The sequence below is a fragment of the Acanthopagrus latus genome, chromosome 1 (assembly GCF_904848185.1).
Source record: "Acanthopagrus latus isolate v.2019 chromosome 1, fAcaLat1.1, whole genome shotgun sequence".
Classification (NCBI taxonomy): domain Eukaryota; kingdom Metazoa; phylum Chordata; class Actinopteri; order Spariformes; family Sparidae; genus Acanthopagrus; species Acanthopagrus latus.
The window spans coordinates 17,429,910-17,454,330 of NC_051039.1; the positions used below are offsets into that span (position 1 = coordinate 17,429,910).

The 24,421-nt window shown below is 44.5% G+C and overlaps 1 protein-coding gene across 10 annotated transcripts in view; it reads right to left on the reverse strand.

Moving 5' to 3' along the window:
* Nucleotides 1-24,421, reverse strand: part of nfixa (nuclear factor I/Xa) — a 114,209-nt gene that overhangs the window by 78,975 nt on the left and 10,813 nt on the right. The window contains exon 1 of one of the 10 annotated variants that reach the window (XM_037083384.1): nucleotides 22,078-22,228. The exons of the other annotated variants lie outside the window; for them this stretch is intronic. Within the exon in view, the coding sequence (XP_036939279.1) occupies nucleotides 22,078-22,104 (27 nt within the window). The 5' untranslated portion in view covers nucleotides 22,105-22,228. Of the gene's footprint in view, nucleotides 1-22,077; nucleotides 22,229-24,421 lie in introns of those variants that run through there. 10 annotated transcript variants of the gene reach the window in all.

A 24,421-nucleotide genomic window follows, 5' to 3' on the forward strand; every position in this document is an offset into this window, starting at 1 on the left:
GACGCAACGCATTTGCTCATTCAAAAAATGAAACAAGCTAGTCCACGGGGCTCATAGGAATTAAAGTGACATTGTCAAAATTTGGAATCTCCGCAGTGGGCAGCCACAAAAAGCTAACTTGTCATGTGGCAAAGTTGAGGGCCCGGACATTTGATTGTGGGTTGAAGCCCCCTGCTGTGCGACGGGACAGGCTGTCTGTGTGAACGCCCTACAAAGGCCAGAGTCCTCTGGTTGGCTCTGAGGAGCATCAGATTTAGCCTGGCCTGCTCCCTCTGTCAGTGTCTGACAGAGGAGCCACAGCCTGGATGACTGGCTGGTCCACTGACTAGCTGGCGAGCTGGCTATTAGGTTGGCTGAGAGGCTACATGACTGGCTGGGTGGATGACTGGTTGGCTACCCGGGTGGGTAGCTAGCTGGCTAGCTGGCTCCCTGGCTGGCTGGCTGACTGGCTCATCACTGCTACTGCTGAGGGAGGGGAGGGAGGGAGGGGAGGCAGGGAGGGGAGGGAGGGGGGGCAGACCCCATCTGGACCTGGCCGAGCCGGGCCGGGTGCCGATTGTCCATGCTAACATACGCCTGCCTCACACAGCCACACTGAACACGTGAAAAATGTGGGAATGAGAGAAGATGGCGGAGGCTAGAGGAAAAAAAAAGTACGAGCAAAAGGAACATGAGGAGATGGAATTAAAAAGGATGTGTGTGTTTGTTTTTGTTTTTGAAGAATAATGACGGAGGTGTGTTTGTCGCTTATATGAAAAGACTGAAGGGATCTAGACTTTCTGATGAATGGGCCGCGGACAAAGAAGAGGAGAGATATGTGCCAAGTATTACTGTCACTTCCTGTAATATAGCCATGCCATTACTGACAGACAAAATGATGATAACCAAGATTACGCTCAGGGAAATCCAAAACTCTCCATTGTCCATTCAAACCAGCAACACATTTTGCTTTCATAGTTCGAGCCCCGCAGCATTTTTTCACTAACATAACTCTTATTAACTCTTTATATAACAAAAAGAGGATGAAAAACCTATTATGAGCCTACAAATTAATCCACATTATTAGGCAAATACTATTTGAATGAAATATGTAATCCTCCACAAAAATCCCCCTTTTTAAAATCACTTACTTAAATCCACTGCCAGGCCTATTATGATCATAACCTGGACCACATACAAAATTATACACATAAACATCATAACAGAGGCTTTTAGGTCTGTGCACAATTTGCAGTTACGGCGAGATCTTTTATGATTTTGGCTAAGAAATGAGTCTGTGTGGCACCGTATTATTTAATGTGTCTTTTTCTCCCCTTTTCTGACATTTTCAACCCCTGCTCATTAGCGAGGGTTTCTCCTGTTTGCCCGGAGTTCTTCGGGGCAGAACGGAAAGGCGGGCAGCATTTTTTTGTGTGTGTGTTTGTTTTTTGTTTGTTTTTTTCGGGGCCCTGGCCACCGGACTCTTTAGGTATCTGCTCCGCAATAATTTGAGAGAGAGAGAGAGAGAGAGGGCTCATCTTATCTTTGCATGCCATGCTCTGTCTTTCAGGAGAAAAAAAAAACAAAAAAAAAAAACGACGACCTTTGTTCGCCAGGCTGGGCAAGACAATCACCCCTCCTGCCCTCCCTGACAGGGCACAACTCCGAGAGTAGCAGAGAAATGAAAACCACCTCAGGTTTTTACTCCGAGGCCAAGCGTCTAGCGGCGGCTACTGCCAAAAAACACAAGACAAAGGAAGGCCAGAAAAACGGAAAGTGTTGAATTCAAGATTTTTTTTTTTTTCTTTTTGGTGCGTAGTGCAAATTCACCTATTCCGCCATGTTGTAATGATCGCGAGGCTGGGCAGTTAAATGTCATTCTGTGGAGTTAGTGGCTCGAGCGCTGAGAAATGAGGCCTGAAGATGAGGTGAACGTGATTCATTCTGGTTTTAAACACACGACAACTTTTAAACAACTTAATGAGCTATTCTGAGTATTTAGCTACTACTTAAAGACCACTTCACGTAATGTAATAAGGTTTTAACTACAGAAGTTAACCATGTAAAAGAGGAACACATAACGTTACACAGACGTCTGTGTGGCCTGCCCTTCAGCTCAGAACGGCACCGCACCTTGCATATTTAATTATTTTTTTTTTTCAAATATAAAATTAATATTCTCACAAAGGGGAAAAAAACCTACCTCACCGTTTACCGGAAACTTATAATCTCCCCAACTACGCTGTAACGGCACTAGGCTAATAACAGCTGTCTGTTAACCCTCCCAGACAGTTGTTAACCTCCTCCAGCCCGTTTGTAAGTAACTCTTTTAATTTCACGTTCGTTTAAATGAACAAAATGTAATTTTTTTTTGACAGCAAAACTGCTCTGAACAACAGATATGCGTAAATGTTCACGCTGCTCTTCACCGACTCAGACACACTGGACCTGAGCTCCGTTAACGGGCGTCGCAGCGTCGCTTCCGTGCGGCCTACGATTAACAAAAAGGGTCAAAATTAATTCTTTAAAAGTCGGTTTGGAATTGAACAGGTGCTGAATCTGCAGCCAGAATTGTGACCTCAGGGAAGGCAAACATGCACCAGAGTAAACAAAGCAAATACATGTGCACAAAGCCGTTCACGCAGCTTTCGTCCTTTACTTACTCATTTTTTATTTTAACATTATTTATTCGTGTAGCCTACTAGAATATGTTTAAATAGCCCAGCACCTATATGCAAAAATAAAAGGGGGAGTATTTGTTTCTTCCTGCGGGCTATATTTGCATACAATTTATTTTGTTAACTGTAACTTGGGCCTTATTCTTACAGTTTTCGGAAATCACCTGAAATGAATTATAGGCATGCAAATACATGCAAAAGAGCTGACATCTCTGCATTAATTAATACGTGGGAAGAAAGATCAGGTCAGGCTTTTATTCTGCATGCGGAGGATGCCTCGTTTGTGAGTCAACAGGCATTATTTTTTATTTTCTTTCAGGCAAGATTTCAGGCGTGAGGGAATATATTACAGCATAAGGGTAGATTGTTTTCTTTGGTTCTTTTTTTTGCTCATAAATTGTGATTCCAACAAAAGACGAAATAGAATTCAAAAGTTGTAATAAAGAATTTAAAACATAAATTAATTCCAGTCTAATAAAAGAAAAACTTAAACAGCCTTCCAACAGATCTCCTTTAGATTATACTAATACATTCTCCCATTGTGTTACATACTATACCATCAATATAACCTGAATTATCTGAGCTTCTTATATTTGTGAATTTGAAGTTTACTCGTTACTATTTAAATTTCTTAAAAAACATATTTTGGATACATTTTAAAACATTTTAACAGTTTCTACAGTAAATTAGGCTAATTATCTCTAACATCATATAAATATATATATATTTATTAAAATGTGTGTTTTTAACAAAGGGACAATATTTAATTAAAAATCTAAGTGATTCATAAAATTGATTGGCCCATTCAATCTTATTCAGTTGAGTATGAAAATTCAGACCATTTTAGTCATGATCTTTTTGAATGTCTGTTTCCATGTAAATACATGTTTATAAATTGTACTTACTTGACATACATTTCAGTTGTTCTATAATAATAATAATAATAATAATAATAATAATAATAATAATAATAATAATAATAATAATAAGTATAAACCCAAAGACATAATCTGTTTGCCTTTTGTATTTTCAGCTTTTCATTTTCATAAAATGTATTCTTAAAATATAATAATAAATACAAAAGCTAAACTAAATTTAAAAAAATATATAAAAACGCGTAACTGAAGGCCACATGTGTCCAATTAAATTATATTTGTCTCACACATACACACCTGTTTTTTTTTTTTTTTTATTAACTCTGTCCAAATTAACCTGTAAAAGTAAGGATAGGAAACACTCTCTTTCTCACACACACACACACACACACACACAAATACATTCGCACACAGAAAGCTAGTGAAGTTTGCAGCGTGTAAGGACGTGTCACGAATCCATCTTTGACATCTGCTCTGTGAAATCACATATTGACAAGTGGTGATGCTAAGGAAAGACTGTGAGAGATTTTAACTATTTTCCCTGTGCATGCGTGTGTGTGCGTGTGTGTGCGTGTGTGTGTGTTTGTGCACACACACTTGTGCTCTTATCACTCGAAATGGTCTGGAGTAATTTGGGTAGATGTTTCTTGAGCTGTTTCTCTTTGTATATACATCAAACATTTTTTGAAAACTGAAAACTGCACTTTTTCTAAAAACGTTTGACTGTTTTTTTATGCAGTGCAGGCATAATACCATCTCACAAGAAACAGGGAGAAGAGGGAGAGAGAAGAGAAAAATAGCGCTTCTGCGGGTTGATTGAAGTTTCCATATTTTCTTCCAGTGAGGAGTGCAGGAAAAGTAAGGTGCGCAGGCCTGACTAGTGGTGAGTGACACCCTGCCATTAGGAGGTGATGGGTTGGTAACCTCACAAGCCTCAGGGATATAAAATAATTACGGACAAGTTGACATAAACTACTATTTCCTTGGAAACTCTCACGAATTACAAAAAATAAGTGTCCTTTTTTTCCCCTTCCTTTCATTCATTTATTCACTTATTCAAGGCCACACACGTGCATTCACACACAGACCCGCATTATTCTTCTTTAAAATTTCCTCCTTAACTTCATCACTACCAGTCCTTAAGTTTCCATCCAGCTCAAAACCTTTTCATCCATTCAACCCTCTGGAAGAGGAAAAAAAAAACCGTACCCCCGTTCTGCTCTCTTTCTCCCATCGGCACAGATTGATGTTAAAAGTGTGTCTGTGCATCGTTTGTAATTACGCCTGTTTACACACTGAAGCATTACTATGTGTGAAAGTCTGGAACCCATTTGTGGCATGAGGCTGAGAGGGGAAAGACAGAGTGAACAAACTTTAAACAGCTCCAGAGACACAAGCGCTGATGGCAGGCTGGGGCTTCGGACATGACTGCAGACCTGGGTAATTTTATACTCAAATGTGCTTTCACGTTGGTGCGATGGATTTGTCTGGATGGACTGTTTCTGCTTCAAATGTAAGCAAATAGATAAGATCCAGGGCTCTTCTTGATTTGTATTTCTTTCTTTTCTTTTTTTTTTAAGTTTCAAGAATTTATTCAGCCAGGATTTTCTTGAGGTTTGTGTGGTTTTTCTATGACTCCATCACATCTGCATTAATTTCACCTTATATGGTTAATTATAAACATGACTGCGCCCTCACAAGAAAATCTGAGTTTATATTCTGAAAATATTTAGAGAGCCGAATTCAATTTGGAAAACTTCAAAAGACACTTTGTGATGCTCATTTGTTAAATAGATTTGGGTTTTTCTCGTACACTGCGTACATAAATACACACCGCATGTACTGTGGGAACAGCATAAAGGGCTGTGTGAAACATTATACATTTACTCCCCATAATGCAAAACTGAATGCTAATCTAGATAATGGTGCCTTCAATTAGGGAGAATGTTTCTCCCAGGGATGATGTTATCGTGGTCTAAATAAAACTGGGCAAAATTATAGATTTCAAACTGAATTAGGAGATTCTGGTGCTATGCGCTGCAAACAATGATTTAATAAAACCATTTCACCATGTGGCTGCAGCTAAATGGGGCCATATAGGATTACATGTATGCTAAGTGAATACATATAGACTACTGCATGTGTATTTACATTACAACAGTTCCAGTCGCGTCACCATAATGAATACACACACACACACACACACACACACACACACACACACACGCATACTGTTGGTGTGGCATTTTCCGACAGGACGCTGCAGTAAAACTGAGTGTGCAGCATTTCCCCCTCGACAAGGGCGCCCATTCCTGATAAGGTCAAGTAGGCAGTGTGATACTTGGAGAGTGTGTGTGTGTGTGTGTGTGTGTGTGTGTGTGTGTGAGGGGTGCTAGAGGAGTGTGTGTGCAGCAGCGTCAACCATACAGGGAAGGAGAGCGCCTGTCTCACACTCTCTGTCTCACTCCTAACCCGAAGCGCATGCTGCATGCACACACCTACAGTGTTCCAGTCTGCACATGCCAGCGGCACTCACTGGCTACCATGCCCTGCCTACAGCTGCACAGAGGGCTTTGAACCTCATGGTTAGCAAATACAGCAGGAATCAAGCAGATAATGAAAGCCGATATCCCCCTCCCCACTATGCCCTGCTCCAACAGCAGCCAAGGCCTGCTTCTCCTCACACAAGAGATGCACTATTGAGAGACTTTCTCTCTCACTCTTTCGCTCCCCCTCATTCTTTTATTCCTCCCTGGTCCTCGTTCTGCCAGTCGGCAAGGCGAGATGCCAACCTCTCCCCAAAGCCCGGGCAGAGTGCCCTCACCCTTTATGCAAATGCTTCACCACTAGCCCAACTCACACATTCACTCTGTGCCCCCCCCCACCACCACCAACACACACCCACCATCACCTACTCCTCCATTCCTTCATTTATTTATTTCACCTCTTACTCTGCAGCCCCCCCCCCCCTCTTTTTCTAACACTTTTTCCCTTTCCTGCACTCCATATTGTTGTTGCACTTCAACCATCCCTCCCTCTGCTTTTTGCTGCTTCACGCTCTCACTTCTTCTACCAATCGCCTGTGCGCTCTCTATCTCGATTGCTATCCATCTTCCAGCATCTCCTCACTCTTTACACAGTGGAACTCCCTCCCCCCTCCTTTTCTCTCCCTCTCTAACGCAGCTTGACTCACCCAGACTCAAACTCGTACACTCATTCCTCGGTCATTGCCAGACAGGCAAGTGCAGAAACTCCCTTTACCCCCTCTCTCTCTCTTCTTCATCTATCTGTTTCACTCTCTCTCTCTCTCAGCCACTCTTGCCACAGCTCATGCCCTGACACTTCCCTTAAAGGGAAAGTATCTCTTCTATAAATGATACTTTTTCTTTATCTGCTGCGGTTTGTATAACTATTACATCGTCTGTCAGCATTTAGTTTGCATGTATAATTTGCGAGAAGCCAGTTGGCACATTTATTCATAACGTTTTTTTTTTGTTTGACTGATTACTTCCTTGATTGTTGAGCAGGGCACTAGTGGAGCACGCACATGTTCTCCCGTCACGCAAGAACAGAAAAATACTAGAGGTGCCGTGGTTAAACTGTGTGTTAGAACATGCAGCCATTTCTTTTTTTTTTTTACAGCAGGATATTGTTCCAAATTAACATCGCAGCAGACAGAGCGATGCATGAAACCCTGCTGATTCTAATCTTGGTGACTGAAGAATTATTAACCATGAGATGAGAGTCTACACGTTTGTCTTTATTATGAAACTCTTTTTGCTTTGTTTTTTTAGGACTCATAATTCTATGGTTGTTGAGCTTGAAACATGGCTGTACAAGAGAAAAATTGACAGAGGTTTAAAGGAGCAATATGTAGTTTGGGGGGATTTTTTTTAATCAGAGGACAAGATTCTTCATTCACTGAATTAAAAAAAAATAAAAATATGCCCGAACAAACTAAATTGCCAACCCTGTTTTCATGACTCAATTAACAGAATACACAAACTGACCTTAAAGGAAAACACAGTTTTCATACTGTATCACTTTGATTTAATTTGGCGGACCCTGCCACCTTTATAGCTTCAAGCAGTGTTCTGGACCTTGAGAACAGCTTGTGTATGAAGTTATGGAAAATATAATATTTCTGGGTTTTGTATTCTTACCTCATTAATATCGTAAATATTAAACATTCAGAGTTTGAATTATTTCTCCAAGACAACACAGTGCCCTGTTAATGTGTCAAATCATACAAATTCTCAACAAGACAATGAGCAAAACTTATTTATTTTTTCCCTAGATCACTGCAAATGTTTGTGGTATGCTACTTTGCAAATGGAAAACCAGCCCTGTTACATTAGCATCTTATTTCCGCACCAGCAAGCTCCCTATCAGGAACATTGAAGCTTTGCAGATTTAATTCTGCTTATCATGTGAGCTGGAGTTCAGCCTGTGCTGAGTTGGCGCTGTGAGGGTTAAACTGTGCCCGCTCCCTGTGGCATGATATGAGCTGGGCCTTTGCCTGTGCACTCTGCCTTGTCTGCGCTGAGTTGGTAGTGTTAGGGGTTAAGAGTGGGTGGCTGCTCCAAAGTGGCTTCATGTGCGACTCTGATCCCATTAGGGTTAAAAGGTGTCTGTTCCAAATGGCTTCCTGAGAACCGGGTCTTAATCTCTGCCACGCATGACAGAGTTCGGGTTAAAGAGAGACGGGCTCTTGATATGGCAGCGGGTTACGCCGGTCTCTGAGCTGGCAGTGCGAGGGTTAAAGGTCGCTCTGCCCATTTTGAGTGGCGTTCCCTGTAGGGCATGCACCATGCCAGGCCGGAAGAAACAGAGGACTCACACAAACACATGCGAGGCGAGAAACAAAGAGCCTTCACAGCCACACACACACACATAAACACACGAGGACACGTGCGCGCACACACAGCGACTAAATCACTTTTGAAACTTTTATCCTCTCAAACCGGCGCTTTCCTTTTTTAAAAGACGGATCCTCCACCAAAGTGAGGGGAGGACAGACAGACAGACACGATGCAGACGGGCGCCTCCGGAAGAGTGTGTGTGTGCAGTTATCTCCTCTGTGACCACGCTCGTTGACTTCCCGAGCCTAAACTACCACCTCGCACAGACCTCAGGAGCACCACAGCACCACAGGCAGACGGCCATAAGTACATGTCCTCAGAGGGGACATAAAATGGAGGGAACCCACCTCGATCAAAAGGCAAAAAACACATGAGAAAAAGGAGGAGGGAACAAAAACAAGTTGTTTATCGCTGATCCAAGCTTCCAATTAGGTTGCTGTTGGATTTAAAAATTAGATGCTTGTGTGTTCAGTTTTTATTAACGGAGGATGTATAATTAAAAAGCGCATATTTCCTTTATTTAAGAGAGCGCAATGTAGCTTTGGAGAAGACATTTTAATCAAAAGTGAAAGATCTTTGTTTAATGATTTATTTATGCCTAAACAAACTAAAAATAACCAAGTCTCTTCGTTGTCATGATTGAATAAAGTGAATAAACACGCTGATCTTAAAGGACAACACAATATCATACTATGTTACTTTGTTTATATGTTTTTCCAAAACTACATAGTGCCTCTTTAGTTTTATTACAAAATGCATAACTCAAACAAAAGAATGGTGTGCAATACTGCTATATTATTTTTAGGTAGTATTAGTATTGGCCCTTACAATCCCTTGAAATTGCACTGATAAACGGGATAACGATCGAGTGAAATGCTGCATTTGCGTAACCAAATGTGCCCTTTCTGGCCTCAGATGGAATCACGCCAGATTTATTAAAAAAGAAAACAAAAAAACTTTTTCTCCTTTTCTCGGAATCACTCAGATTTACTGTTGTTTCACCCCCCCCCCCCCCCCCAATAAAATAAAAGAAAATGTTTTACTTGTGCCATGTTATTTTGCAGCGGATGGCACTGTGTTTATCAACTCTCAGCGAAACCGGTCCTGTATGAAATACCAGTCAGTCTCCATTTATAAACATGTGATTGTATGAAAAGATAGTATCACAGAGAAGTGAGCCAGAAGGAGAGAGCTGGACGGAAAGCAGCAAGAGCTGCCACGTCAGATGCTGCTGAGGCTTCTTGGCTGTCAGGAGTGAAACACACACACACAGACACACACACACACACACACACACACACACACACACACACACAGCGTAGACACATACGCACATGCAAACGCAGTATGGCCTGCACACCGACACGCACGCGCACACACAGATCCGCACGTCGACAGGAATGTACATGCACAAACACGGACTTGTATACATGCACATACACACATGCACGCACAGCATGAAGGGTTTGCCTTTGCAGTGCTGTTTAGGGAGTTGCAGTCATCAGCCAAGCCTGACACCCCTGCTCGCTGTAGCCATCACCGCTGTCTCTCTGTGAGTCAACATGGATGGAGCTGCTCCATCAACAACACACACAGGCCCTAATAATAAAACGAGCAAATCCTCCCTCCTTCCAGCTCGCCTGCCACACGCCAGAGAGGGCCTGCCCCGGTCTGATCATATCCTGTTAGGATCGCTTCTGGATTTACACTTATCATTTGGTTACACTCTTCAAGCATTTTGTGCTCCAAATATCAGTACGGTGTTCAGATGCTTTTTTAAAAAACAAAACAACACATTATTTTACTTTACAAGCGAGTCTATATGCAAAACAGTCATACATGGAGAGGACAGCGCAGCATTGTTTTCAAAGAACTACATATAGGGAAATGCTGTGGCCAATATTCAAATGCTTGAATCTGATGCAAAATAGGATTTGGCCTTGTCTTTATTTAGGCTAGCCTTCCAATTCCTGGATAAATTGCATTATTGAACACAACAGCGCCATTGTTTCCTCAAATTTTAGAGGGGCTTTCAGCGTTATACATCATTTCCAGAGAGGAAAAAATCAAAATGGAAACACCATTTTTCAATTTTAAGCGCAGAAAAAAAGCCTCTTGTGCAGAGATTTGATTCTCCAGATAGCACTTGGCACCATTTGCCTCCTCTAAGTACTGTAATATGGTTATGATACATTAGCATTCCTTCACATCACCAAAGAAACCCAATATGTGTATTATCAAGCATTTTAGTCAGCGGAGGAACAGAGAAAGAAGCACAGGGGAGGAAAACAGAGAAGGGAGAGGACGGTGGGAGCCTGGAAGATGGAGCGGCAGGTAGGGGATTAGCATTAAGAGGCGATAGGGAGTAAAGAAAAGTTGCCCGATGAGCAGCATTCCAGCGGACAAAGCCTGCCGAATGGTGGAACTGTTTTAGATAGCCCGTACTGTTCTCAGGAGAGGCAGACAGGGAGTTAGTAAAGTGGCTTTTAAGCTCACCAAATCCAACATATCCCAGATAAGACTGTGGCTCTTCCTGAGGGAATGAAAGAGAGGAGTAGCGGAGGGGGCTGGAAAGAATGAGGTAAAACGGAGAAAGGGATGATTGAAGTAAAAGAGACAGAGTTGAGGGATGGGGGGAGAGTGAGAGTCGCAGACGAAGATAAGCAAAATAAAGAGGGAGGTTTTGAGAGAGAGAGAGAGAGAGAGAGAGAAAAAAAAGATAGGAATGAAGTTTGAGGAAAGTGAGAGCACATTTTCAGAGGAGAGCACATGTGAGATTTGGTGTCGGCTGATCCCGTCTGATTCAGTGCATCGAATGAACCTCGAGACACTGAGCAGCCCCTGCCTGCCTCTCCAGCAGGATTTTATCACCTGCGTGAAAGGCGCCCTGAATACACACACGGGCCAACATCATCAATCTCGGCTCTGCGCCGCTGCAGAGGGAACCTGCGCGGGCCTTTTATGTCCTCTTTGGTGTTAATGCGATGTTTTGGATACTGTTTAGGCAACAAAGTCATAAAGAAGAGGTGCGGGAATCCCACACACACAGGAGGACAGCGCCGTGGCACAAACGCTTTGCCCGAAAACTTGTTTTTTTCCTCTTTTCCGGTCCGAAACGGGCAAAAAAAAACCTGCCAACGTAGCATCACGGCGGGTCGTAAAATCGTCATGACATATAATGAATTTTTTTATTGTTTTCATGACTCAGGCGGCTATCTGTCATGCCCACACCACGTTTCTTTGACTGAATGAAACATGGGCGGATGGCAAGCGAACAAAGTCCAGGACAGCCACACCAGAATCACCAGGGTTCACAGCCAGTCTGTGGATAGGCTGAGCCAGCAAAAACACTTTGGCTGAAGTTGGGAAAAGATATTTTCAGTCTGTCAAACGGTTGTGAAATTACGTTTATAGGATTTTGTGTACATAGGAGAACAGTAACGAAAAAACCTTTGTGAAATGCTGATTGAATTTAAGCTGTAGCATTTCTGCACACTGACGCATATTTCCCATTTTAAACTCAACTAAATAAATGGAAAATCTGCACGTGCCCGATCCTATTGATCGTGTGCGCGCGTGGCATCAACCTAATACTACGTGTGTGAGCATAAATATTCAGACCTGCCCGAAGTTCCATTCACCTTTGTTAGACTCACCTGCGGAGCTGCCTCTATAATTAAAACGTGTTGCCCTCTCATGTGGGTCTCTGTTAACAACGTGGTAAATGCATGCACATACAGTGACAGGAGACAGGTGCACCCACACAGGCCTGGAGAGCAGCGAGTCAACAAACAGGGGTCAGTTTTTAATCATCCCCCAAGTTTGTTTATTTAGCAGTGGTCAGGTTTTTCACTTATAAACCTCCCCCAAAATCCAATGCAAAAAATTCCTCCTTTTAGACTCCGGAGAGAACATTCAAACAGTATTAATTCCTCTTGCTGGGAAAAGGGACGGCCTTTTCCCGGAGCAATCCATAACATCTGAATATAAAAATAAATATGGAGAGCGGGCACGCTCTAAACCCCAAAGTGAGGAGGGAAAAAACCTGCTGGGAAGTGTGACGGCGGCTGTATGTTTTTCCTGCGCTTCACCATATGCAACGCATTTTCTCGGCATAGTCGCTCTCACTAACATATTTTCTTCTCCGTCTTCTTTTTAACCGGTCTCTTTATTGAACCTCCTTCCTCTGTCCGTCTTCTTTATCTTTACCCTCTCTCGCTCTCTACCCCGCCCCCCCCACCCCCCCTCTGCTGGACGCCCCTGTGCCAGTTAACTCACCACAAGCCAGAGGGAGGACCGCAAGAATGCTTAAATCAGCATAATTAGGCCTGTGTGTACTTTAAACACACACGTTTCCCCCGAGCCTGGACCCCTGCCACCCGTGCACCGCTGTGTACGCAGCCACGGCCCGTCTCTTTGAGTCAATAAACACAAACATATCGGCAGTCCGCCTCACACACACGTTCGCGCAAATACATATGCAACGCACGAGGTGAAAAGTGATGCTGTGTCCAACTTAGCCCACGTATACCTCCCTCACACGGCTGTCACCCCTCCCTCAGGCCCCAAACCGCCATCACCGCACTAACACAGTTTGACCCTTCACACTGTGTAGCCGGGGGATTAGTGCAGAAAAGTTGCACGTTTGTCGCTCGGATTTCCATAAGCAAAGCCGGTAGAAATTAAGCACGAGCGTGCACTAAAAACAATGGCAGGGCTTCTCTCAATTGCGGTTTCGTCCCACACACATCTGCATGTGTTTTAGGTTTCAGTGGTGCGTTAACAAACAACCTCCTCTCAGTGCCCGGCTGCATATGGGGATTATCAGTAGTCATTACAGACCATTTAATAATAATCACCGGCATCAAAAACGAATCAGTCCCGGCATGTGATATTTGGAAGGCCGATATCTCTGGCTGAGTGGATCATATTAGTGAAGATGACAACTGATTAGACAGTGTCAGGCATTTCATATCATCGCAGCTTGCCATTGTCCACATCTAGAAATGTTCTTTGCAGCTAAACATGTGCAAGATGAGACCAATTACAGAAGCAATGTCAGGGAACTTGCAGCATTAAACAGTCGGCAAGCCAGTGACTAAGTCCTACTATGAAGGCGTCCAATAAAAACATTACACTCCCTCCCTCGGGAGCTCAAACAGTCACACCTGCACCCGAAGAAGCCTCAGGTGCAGATGGACACTGCGAGAGAGAGGCCTGCACTTGCACAAACACGGCACCAAGCGCATCGAAACCGGATGAGGAGAGGAGTGCCGAACATGAAAGGCCCTGCTAGCCCCTCAGCCCGCGGCCCCGTACGCTCATTTCCATTCTCAAGATGTGCACGGAGAACAAGTCGCTCCAGTATCACTAGTGCCACTGGGCTCTGGGAGCGCAGTGGTGTTGCCATGGAGTTTATGTGTCATTAAAGCAAAACACAAAGTTAATTTGATTTCCATTTTTAACATCGACCGCCTCAAAAAAACAGATAAATTTTATACGGCCTCAGCTTACTTTTGCTCTTGGCACGGCGCTCCAGAAAGTGATCAGGACGCCGTCTACTCGCTCTACTTTGGAAAATATTTTGTCAGCAGCGTTTGATCAAAGTGGTGTGATACTGTTTATATGAGGGTACGCGCCGAAAACTAGCCACAAAGAAGCCACTCTGTGTGTCTTCTCTCCCTCTGTCTGTCTGTCTGTCTGTCTGTCTGACTGTTTGTCTGTCTCTCACACACACAGAGGCAACGAGCACACTAATGTCTCTGTTGGTGCTCACACAGCTGTGGATCTTGCGCAGGGTTCAACCAAGGTAAAGATATGGTATATTACGCAATGGCTTATAGATTTTTCCACCCCTGGCAAGCTGCCAGCACTCTCAATGGGAGAGAGAGAGGGAGTGTGTGTGTTAGAGAGAGAGAGAGTGAAAGAGAGAGAGAGAGGATCAGAAAGCAGCACACTTTGTTCCACAAAGTCTGACTCACTAACTGGATTCACTGGCTCCCTCGCTGGGACTGCAGGCCTCTGTGACCAGTAGTTACATTGAGGAAACAGGGCTGAACAAAAGCATGTGAGTGTGAGTGTGTGTGCGTGTGAAACTTGATAAGACCGGGAGTAAAGATTGTTGTTGCTTTTGCATCAAGTATCAGATACATTTATTAGGTCTGGTGGATATTTCAGCCATCAGCTCCCTCAGGCGATGTGGACTGCTGCTGCTCTATATTAGAGTCTGCCTCTGCCTGACACACACGCACGCACACACAAACACACACACAGGCAACAACAACAACAACAAAAAAATAAAATGACCTTAGATAGTCATCCAACACATTGGCCATAACAGTGTCAGGACAAGTTACGCCTCACGCGCAGAACATCGCCGGTGAGACGCTGTTTGACTTTTCAGTGCTTTGCGTATTTAACTCAAACTCATTTGACAAAGCAAAAAAAAAAAAAAACATCAGCGTCAGACGCACGAAAAGAAATGCCTTTGACGTGATCGACGAAAAAAACTGTAACGCGCATGCATGACAGACATCTCGCTGGAGACTACTTCCAAAAAATTGAGACTTGGAAGAGTCAACAAGAGCAGTCCAATCTGTTTTGAATCAGACGCTCGCCTGTCAGGATGATCAATCCCACTGTTTTCTTGATTTACTTACCGAGTACGTGACATGCATATGTTAATGAAACTTGTGCGCTTCTCATATCAGCCTTGTCCATATTCTCCCGCCTGGATTAAGAAGGCAGACATACTGTTCACACACAAGGCCTAGAGACGCATTCACGGAGCTGAGTTGGCCTAGATCTCGCGCGCCGAGGTATTCCCTACTCTTTTAATTGGGCCCTTGATGCTCGACATAGGGTGTACTTCCTCTAATTAGCTATATCTATAGCGTATGGGAGGGTGTATGAATGCATGCATGTGTAAAATCCTCTTTTGAGCAACTCCAAACTAACTAAGAGCTTTAATTTCACGCTAGGCTGCATTGTCCCATTCAGCGGGGTTACCCCCACAAAAAAGCCTCTGAGAAAATCAAAAAAGGAACGGGGCGACAGAGGAGGGGGGATGGAGAAAGACAGCGCGGGAAGAGAGGGAGAGAGACAAACAACAACAACAACAACAACCGAAGCTCATCCTCGAACAATGCCGATCTCTCGCTAACCGTTACTTCTCTTTTAAAGGGAGCTAATTGAGGGGGTGGAGGATGAGGAGCATGGGGATGAAGGTGAAGGGGAGTCTGTCCCGGGCAGCTGCACCGAGGGCACCGTGCTTTGGCTCTCGTGCCGCCTCTTCCCTCGGGTTGCTTTGCGAGATTCCCCTGTGAGTCTTTCTGTCTGATCGCCTCACACTGAAGTCTGTTAATGATAGTCGCACCTTCGACTCCCAAAGCTGTGAAGTGATAATGGCAGTCTTGCACCGGGAGGATAAGCAGTTATCAGTCAATCACCCGTTCACGTTGCGCACATAATCCTTACTCACTGCTATAGTGACGGGAATTACAGCTCTGTACGTATGGCTCGGTTCCTTTCCGGGATCTGTTCCAAACATCGGCTTAATTTCCCTTTTTTTTTTGGTTCCTTTAAGGGGGACCAAGTTTATCTTTAAAAATAATCACTAATGATAGGGTGAGATATGGATGTGATTCAAACCAAGAAATCGCACCAATATGATTTAATTTTGCAAGTGTGAACTAGGTTTTTACTGGATCTCTCTGCTCGGTCGGTGCGTTTCCTACGAATTTGCGCTCTGTGTGAAAAATGGTACGGTCAATAAAGTCGCCTTGCCTTGAATGCATCTCATGCCACATTTGATATTCTAACCATTTATATAAAGAGGAGCAGGTGTCGGGAGGGGCGGTGAAATCTGGACACTCTCGCTGAATCGGGTTCAACCCAGGTTTCCCTCATTCGCACCAAAGACCCGTTGAACACAATCAGATCGTTCGTGAGCAAGACATCAAAACTACTGCCAAAAAAAGGGGAAAAAATCAAATATTATCAGGTTGTGAGCACCGCAGCAACAAACGCTCACGCGAGATAGCTGCATGTATATCTAGATTTTGGAGCTCCTCCTGCTCTCATGACAAAAGCTGGCAAAGGCCCGGGTGAGAGATGTCCTCAGCATCAGCACACTGACGTGATTGTGGCGCTCTTGCTCCACCGCCACACGTCTGTCTATCTGTCTGTAACATACGTGAGTGTTCGGTCAGATTTCAGATGTGCGCAACTGTGTGTGTGCGTGCGTGCGTGTGTGCTGTATGGCTTGGTAAACACAGCTATATCAGAGACCAACATAAGACCGCTATAGGGGCCGCCTGCTCCTACTGGCCACAGATCAGCCTAAACCTAATCCACACTAGGAGGCAGGAGGAGTGGTGGTGGGGGGGGGGGGGGGGGGTGCACACATTTTCACACAGACACGTATCGGACACACACACACACACACACACACACACACACACACAAACACATGCCCATCCATCCAGGGGACAGCCACCTATTACCCTGTTGTGCCAATTGCCTCAGTTGAGCATGATAAATCCATTTTCTATGGGCGGTCAGCAAGACTGCACAGATAAGGGATAAGCAGAGCTGCGCAGTGCTGGATTTAACTCACCTCCAAGACACACACACATACACACACACACACACACACACACACACGGATGTGGAGGAGTAGGCTCTTTCTTCTCTGGCTCCATTTTGAAACATATTTTTTTGTTCCTGCACACGTACATAACTCTTGACGGACATGATGCGCAGCGCGTAATTTCAAATATCTGAGCCGAGGATGAACTCCAACAGTCCCTCACGTAGATTCGAGCACTTTCCTTTCCCGTGTAATCAAAATGTATTCAGCCACTGTCTAAATGACATGGACATGTTGTGCCGTCTCCCACTTCCCTGCACTCCTTCCTCCGTCCCATCCCTCCGTCCCTGCCTACCAGCTCCCACTCTGGGCCAAAGCAGTGTAAGGTGGACCTGGTCCGCCTCCAGCAGAAAGGATGAATAAGTAAAAAGAACACAATGTACCCCTGGGTTCTGCCTGCAACCCACTGCCTGCCTGTCGTCCTGGCACAGTTGGCAGGCCACTTTTTACCCCGTCTACCGTCCACTACAGCAAACCTATTCTCCGCCTGCCTGTGCTGTGCCGACCAACTAGCCTTCTGTGTGTGTGTGTGTGAGCAGGATTAGTGTGTGTGCATTCGGTGCAAATTGACGCCGGCGAAGGCTCGGTATGTTACCAGATCATGCAGGCCCACCTCGGCTTACACCAGCACCGCCGCCGTCACCGTCCGGTCCCAGTGAAACCAGAACCGAGGGCTGACGCAGGAGAGCCATCGGCCCAAAACGGGACAGGAGTAAGGAACACGCGCGCACACGCACACACTTTAAACACGAACAAAGAGCTATGACAGCCTGGTCTGGACTTTTAGGCCTTGAACGAGAGTTTTAGCTGAAACAAGAGGACACAATAAATCGTATTACACTCGTATGCATGCTGGACTGTTGTTTGTGTGTTTGTTTTCTTGTCTTGTCCAGCTGAGGGGCTGCAGACGAAGACGCAAAAACCGACTGACGGAAGAAGATACTTTGGACAGCACAGAAAGTTGCTTGCGTGAGCTCGCACTTCACGCACGAGCAGCATTTTGTCCAGATGACAAGTTCCTTTATCTCCATCACCAAAGACACTGACTATAAAATATCTTTTTGACATTTTCTTTTTTTTTTAATCAGTTGCTATGGCTTTATGGCATGGCTACAGTATGTATGGCTATCGCTGCATGCTTTCAAGTGCTTTGCCAATCTGCACTGCTGAGTGAATTTCAAGGACTCATTTGATCTCCCAAAAAAAAATGTATATATATAAAGAAAAAAACCACACACACTTTTGGAAGCGCAAAGATATGAGCACCAAGCACTTATGAGCAAGTACAACTCTTTTTTGTGTGTGCGTTTGTGTCTTTGCGGGAAACAGTTAATCTCCCGCACAGTGTTGAAACATCTCAGGGAGACAGAAAGAGAGGGGAAGAGAGAGTTTTGCGGCAGAGCTTCAGTAGCTGGCAGTGTTTGTGAGACGCGCTGCGTATCGGCGCTCCTCATCTCATTTGGATGAGCGGGACTTAAAGTGGAGTCTGAAATAATTGATTTCAGAGCGCAGCACATAAAAGTTTTAATTAACGACGACCTTCAGACCGCATTAAAACTTTATGGTAATGCATTTCCGTCACAGGGATGTGAAACAATGCCACGTAGCCCCGCAAAAAAAAAAAAAAAAAAAAAAAAAAGAAAGAAACTCCCGGTTGGTGTTTGGCAAGTGCACATGCGTGCGCCACTTTTGGCCGCCCGGGTCCGTCACCTACCAGGCCCTTCCAGCAAAGCTTTTATCAGCATTAATAATACATTGTAGATTGTTTACACCGGTTTTGCATGTTTTCAGTGATTTGTGAATTATTCACAGTCTTAATGGAGTCACGGTCCTGCGTTGTAGCACTTTGGTAGGAATTCATCCGTGTGTGGCCGGGCGTGGACACCACACACACACACACACACACACACAAACGCACGCGTAAAGAAACTTCAAACAACCCCGCTTCAGATCATTAAAACAGCCGTTTAAAGCTAATTAAAAGCGGATGTTTCCCCCCTTTCCAGTTTAAACGACAGGTGTGACACGGTTACACACGCGCGCGCGCACTACGGGCTCCAGGTTCATCTTCTGACCGGTGAAACCTCACAAGGCTCCAGAGGAGATCTGAGAGCGCGCAAAAAAAAACAAACAACAACAACAACAAAAAAAAACCCAAACTGAGCTGCGCTTGATGGCCATCAGCAGGACCGGGAGACGCAATAACAGCAGCACTAAGCAGATCAATATGTATCGCGCATATGGGCAGCACGCGTCCATGCGGCGCTCGTGCGAGAGGATCTGCTGCCAATTAATTTTAATTAATGGAAAGAAAGAGGAAACTCGATGCGGACCTCTAGCCTCATACCACCAGGCTTGGAAAATTATCTGTGCTAAATATGCAAGTAGGGCTGCCGGACTTATTTTACGCGGCAAATCAAATAGACTATTGATTAGAAAATGTCTCGCTCACTGTTTCAAACTCGGCAGACGCCAGAGAGGGTCAGGGGGAAAATTTAAGAAGAAGAAGAAGAAGAAGAAGAAGAAGGGAGGAATGAAGGAGACATATTTTGCAGCTTCTGATTCTGGTGAAGAAGAAAAAAAAAAGACAAATAAAACATTTTTAAAAAGATGTGATGACATTTCATTTTGAACATGTCCTCTGGTTCCAGACGTCTGTAAACATATCAGAGAAAACATATCGAGCTGTGCGCAGAAGGCCTGAAATAATACTGAGACGGGTGTTTTTCCACGGAGCCCGTCCGAGTCACACACGCTGTTCTGTTTAAGGAACGGAATGGCTGCCATTTCCCTGCTTCGCCCCACACATGACATAAAGGTCTAATATTAATCTCCGAAAAGATTGAGCCCGAAGTGGGATCTCTCTCTGTGTTCTGACACGACGGCAGCGTTTGGCTGTGAGAGGAGGGCGGCAGGCCGTGACCTCCCTGCAGCTCTCACACATGTAAGCACAGGCCCGCAGCTGAACAGCTGGGACTTTATAATGCAAAATCAGCTATCAGTGCGAATTAATGCGCAAGAATTATAGTGCATGAGGCTGATAATTAAGTTCCTTGGACTGCCTCGCGGAAGCTCCTGACCTCAGACGAAAACCACAAATCTCTCCTCCCTCAAAAAAAAAAAAAAAGAAGAAGAAGAAGAAGAAAAGGGGGGAAAAAAAAGAAAAATGTGAAGACCACACTGAGCTTGATCTGTAAAGAGGGGGTTGATGGGAAAATAGTGACTCATGAAATCGACTCTCAGTCCGGTGCGTAATGTGGTGCGAGCCGAGCGGCGGAGGGGGAAAAGCGGACCTGCCGGCGGCCTGAAAGCTGGAGCCGTGCGCGCCGGCAGCTCTCCTCTGTTAACTCTGCAGTGACTGAGGACACAAGCGTCAAACATCTGCGAGCTGATCTAAAACAAACAAGCAAATAAAAAGACTTCAAATATGCGGTCAGGAAAGGGGCGCGAAAAAAGCGCGGCGCTGCAAGAGAAAACCAAAAAAAGGAGGTCATTTAAGACTTGACCTTTGCTGCTTGAGAGCTGTTTTATGATGTTTGCTTCACTCGCTGATTTAAAAAAAAAAAAAACGCTGTGCACACGTAAACAAGGCGAACTCAGCACATGTGGAAAATATAGTTTACAGAAACACAAAAAAATATAAAAATCAGAGAGAAAGACAGAACAGGCCGTTTAAGGATTACCTGCTCCAGTAATTCCTTTGTGCAGCCACTGATCAATTAAAGATTATTTCTGGTGGATAGTTGCACAAAAATATAATAAACCTAAAGGTGGTTTCAGTCTTGAGCTGATAAAAAAAGAAGAAGTAGAAAGTAAATCTGGATTTATATCTGTGCAGTGACAGGAGAGCACACGGAGAAGTTGAGGCCCGAAAGGTCAAGACGGAGTCCAGCCTTGTTCATTTAATTACCAAAAAACAAAACAAAACCCTGAGTTGGATATTCAAAGTCAAGATCTTAATTACACAACACAATTTATAATATTGTTTTAAGACACCCAAAACAGAAACCAGCACGTAATCACCGGTTGAACTTCCAGATGAGCCATATCCTCCGGACGGCCTCTGAAATTTACGCACAGGATGAAAACGAGATTTCCTTTCCACAGCGAGTGATCCCTTTAAAATCTCCACCTCTGGTCTAAAAACGACATATTTAAGGGGGGAAATGACATATTGCTTCTTTAAAGGTCAGCTGGAATTTGTGTGATTAATCAAACTGCAGCCGTGCACACACACGCAACACACGCCCACCCTTCCTCGTGTCGCCTGCAGGACGCCCTCTCGAAACTTTTTTTTAAAAAAAATATTATTATTAAACAAAGGCTCCTGAAGTGGAATAAAGTCAGTGTGGGATTGGCTGTGAAAGTGTCCACGGTGACCCTAAAGGCCCCCGGCCAGCGCCGACCGGCAGCCCTCCGATAACAGCCGCAAGTCAGAAACCCTCCTCCCCCGTATAACAAAAAATAAACTGTCCCACAACTCAACGAGCCGCGTTAAAACTCGATCCGTGCTTTATTATGTTTGTCGATAGAGACGATCATTGCCTCGGGGCGGCTGTAATTAGTCGCCAACTGTCAGGGCGGCGAGCCCCCTTCTTCCCCTTTCTCCAGCCCTCCGTTTTATATAAAATAGATTTGGGAGAAGCGCCATTTTCTCTCCAAACCATGCGCAATGAGACGCACAAGAAAAGCCCGTTGGAGGAGTGCCATTAAAGAGAAAGGGGAGAGAGGGGGAGAGAGAGGGCGAGGGTGAGAGCGAGAGAGAGAGAGAGAGAGAGAGAGGGAGGCTAAACACTATCGGGGAAAAGAGAGCAGAGCTGGGGAAAAAAAAAACGGTCCTTAAAAACGCAACAAATGACAAGCGGCAGCAGCAGCAGCGGCGGCGGCAGCAGCTCACAGCACAACACTGTAACCACATACAGTAGAAACAGACCGGAGGCGCACCATACCGGAAAAAAACACACACACAGACACAGGGCAGCGAGAGAAGAGCGTGGAAAAAAAAACCAAACTAAACGGCGATTCGTTCATACCTGTGTCAAGCAGTAAGGGGAGTACATGGTTGTGTCTAGAGATGAAAATTGGAGTAGTTGATAATAAAGTTGGATGGAGGTTCGCTGCGGTGCCGCATTGCAAAGCCGCTGTGGCTCAGTCCAGGCTGTAACCCCGCCTCACTCACAGTGAAAGCTCCGCACCAACTTTAGAGGAAAGTTTTCGCTGCTCTCCCTCCCTCCCTCCCTCTCTCTCTCTCTCTCTCACTCTCCCTCTCTCTCTCTCTCTCTCTCTCTCCCTCCCCGCTCCTCTTTCAGATCGAAGCAGACCCAACTGTATTTAACATTTCCATCGATTTTTTTTTTTTTGAAAGAAAAGAAAAATACTTTCTCTTTTGTTTCTTTCTTTCTTTATTTGTCAGCGTAAAATAAATAAATAAATAAATAATGAAATAAAAAAGAACAACCCCCAGAGAGGAGCGAGATACAGTATCCCGACACGCACTGTAGGGGCTCACGGAGCGCATGTGGTGGGTTCAGTAACCTCGTCGTGCTTTGTGCTGTTTTATAAAAATTCATATGGATGTATCTGTAAAATTTCTTTGGTGGCTCCATCTGTCCACACAGCTCTGCTGCAGCCGCCCTGTTTATATTCACTGCTGCATTTATAATTTGTCAGGGAGTGATTGTTCTGGCTTTGTCTGTCCTGCAACAAGCGTTTCCACATAGATAGATAGATAGATAGATAGATAGATAGTTTGTCTTTGTTACTCAGAGGACGTTTTATTGCTTGAAATACTTTGAATTCTCTTGCGGTGTGAATTTAATATTTAAAAGGAACCTTGTTGTGTTTGAAGTTTCTTTGCAGTGCATGCCTTTAGCTGTATATTTTGGACTTTGTTTTACAAGTAAGTCTTGAGTCTTAAACTTTAAAGCTGTGTGGAAGACATTTTAATCAGAGTAGAACGATCAAACAAGCTGCCTGGACGACAGGATTTCATACTGATTAATGTCGTTAGTATTTGGCGGACCCTGCCACTTTTCTACCTTCCTCTGGAGTGTTGACGGAAAGCTTTTTTATTCAGTTATATTTATTTTATATTTCTGAGTTTGTGTCATTACCTCATTAACACTGCAGATATGACTTTTCTGAGTGTGAATTCCTTCTCTAAAAACGACATACTGCCCCTTTATGTCTAAATGCAAATGACAGAGGAGTCAGATTTCCCCACAATTAACTTTTCCCACTTTCATATCCTTAACTGTCACACAAAATGCAGACGCAAACCCCAAGTGCGACCCAGAATAGAAACAAAGGTTTGAATTTTACAGCTGAGATCTCGGCCGCCGCCGCTGCGGTGTTTGGTCGGCCCGTCAAGCTGAAGGGTGACACAAAGCTTTTCAGCTTTTCAGCACACAGTAAACTCATTCAAGTGCCTCAAGTGGAAGAGGGTCCCCCCCCTCCCCTTTTTCTCAACTCGAGCGTTTGTTACTGTAAATGAAAAGTGTGCGGTGGACAAAGAGTTTGATGCGGCGGAAAAAACATCAGCAACCAAAGTTATTTGTGTTTAATTCATTTTACAAGGTGTCACGGCCGGATTCGAGGCCCCGACTCTTGGCTGAGGGCGGCCGTGGCTGCACAGTTTTGGGTTTAGCGGAAGCTTCTTATGGCAAAGTAGAAGCAATGGCACATTATATTCTCTTCAAGGAACTAAACGAGTCCCAACAGCAAGCTGTGGGTTAGCTGTGTGAAATATTGTTAATTGTTCAGCCGCGATACTGCTCGCATTCGTATTTGTTAGCCCAGTCCAAGTCATATTCTAGTGTTCTGTGTGCGTACATGGAGACAAAAGATACCTGAAGTTGGACTGAGTGGTCTAAACCGGTTTCATTGTGACTTGTATTGTATGGAAGCGATACACTCTGTTTCTAATCAGGCTTGGCTTTATCCTCGCCCGCTCCCTGCTCCTCAGCCTAATCAAACTCATATATGCAGGCAGAGTGCCTGCAATTATACATAAGCCCCTGCCTTGTGCATGTGTGTGAGTGAGAGTGTTTGGAAGTGTGTGTGAATGCAATTCTGTGTGTGTGTGTGTGTGTAAGGGTGCGGTTTCGGGGGTTGAAGTCACCCCAGAGCTCGGATGCCAAGTTTTTCAGGGGGGATATGAAGCTGTGCAGCTTTACGAGACCTCAGCCTATGTTGGATACTTAGACACTCACACCACAGACACACATGCATACAACGCACAGTACGTACACAACACGCACATACTCCGTACACGGCCACAAATGTCTTGCGGTCAAAGATACGCTGGCACGGGCGGCTAGAAAAGGAATTAGATTGGGGAATAAAAGGGAGGAAAATGCGAAATAAAAGTGGAAGAAA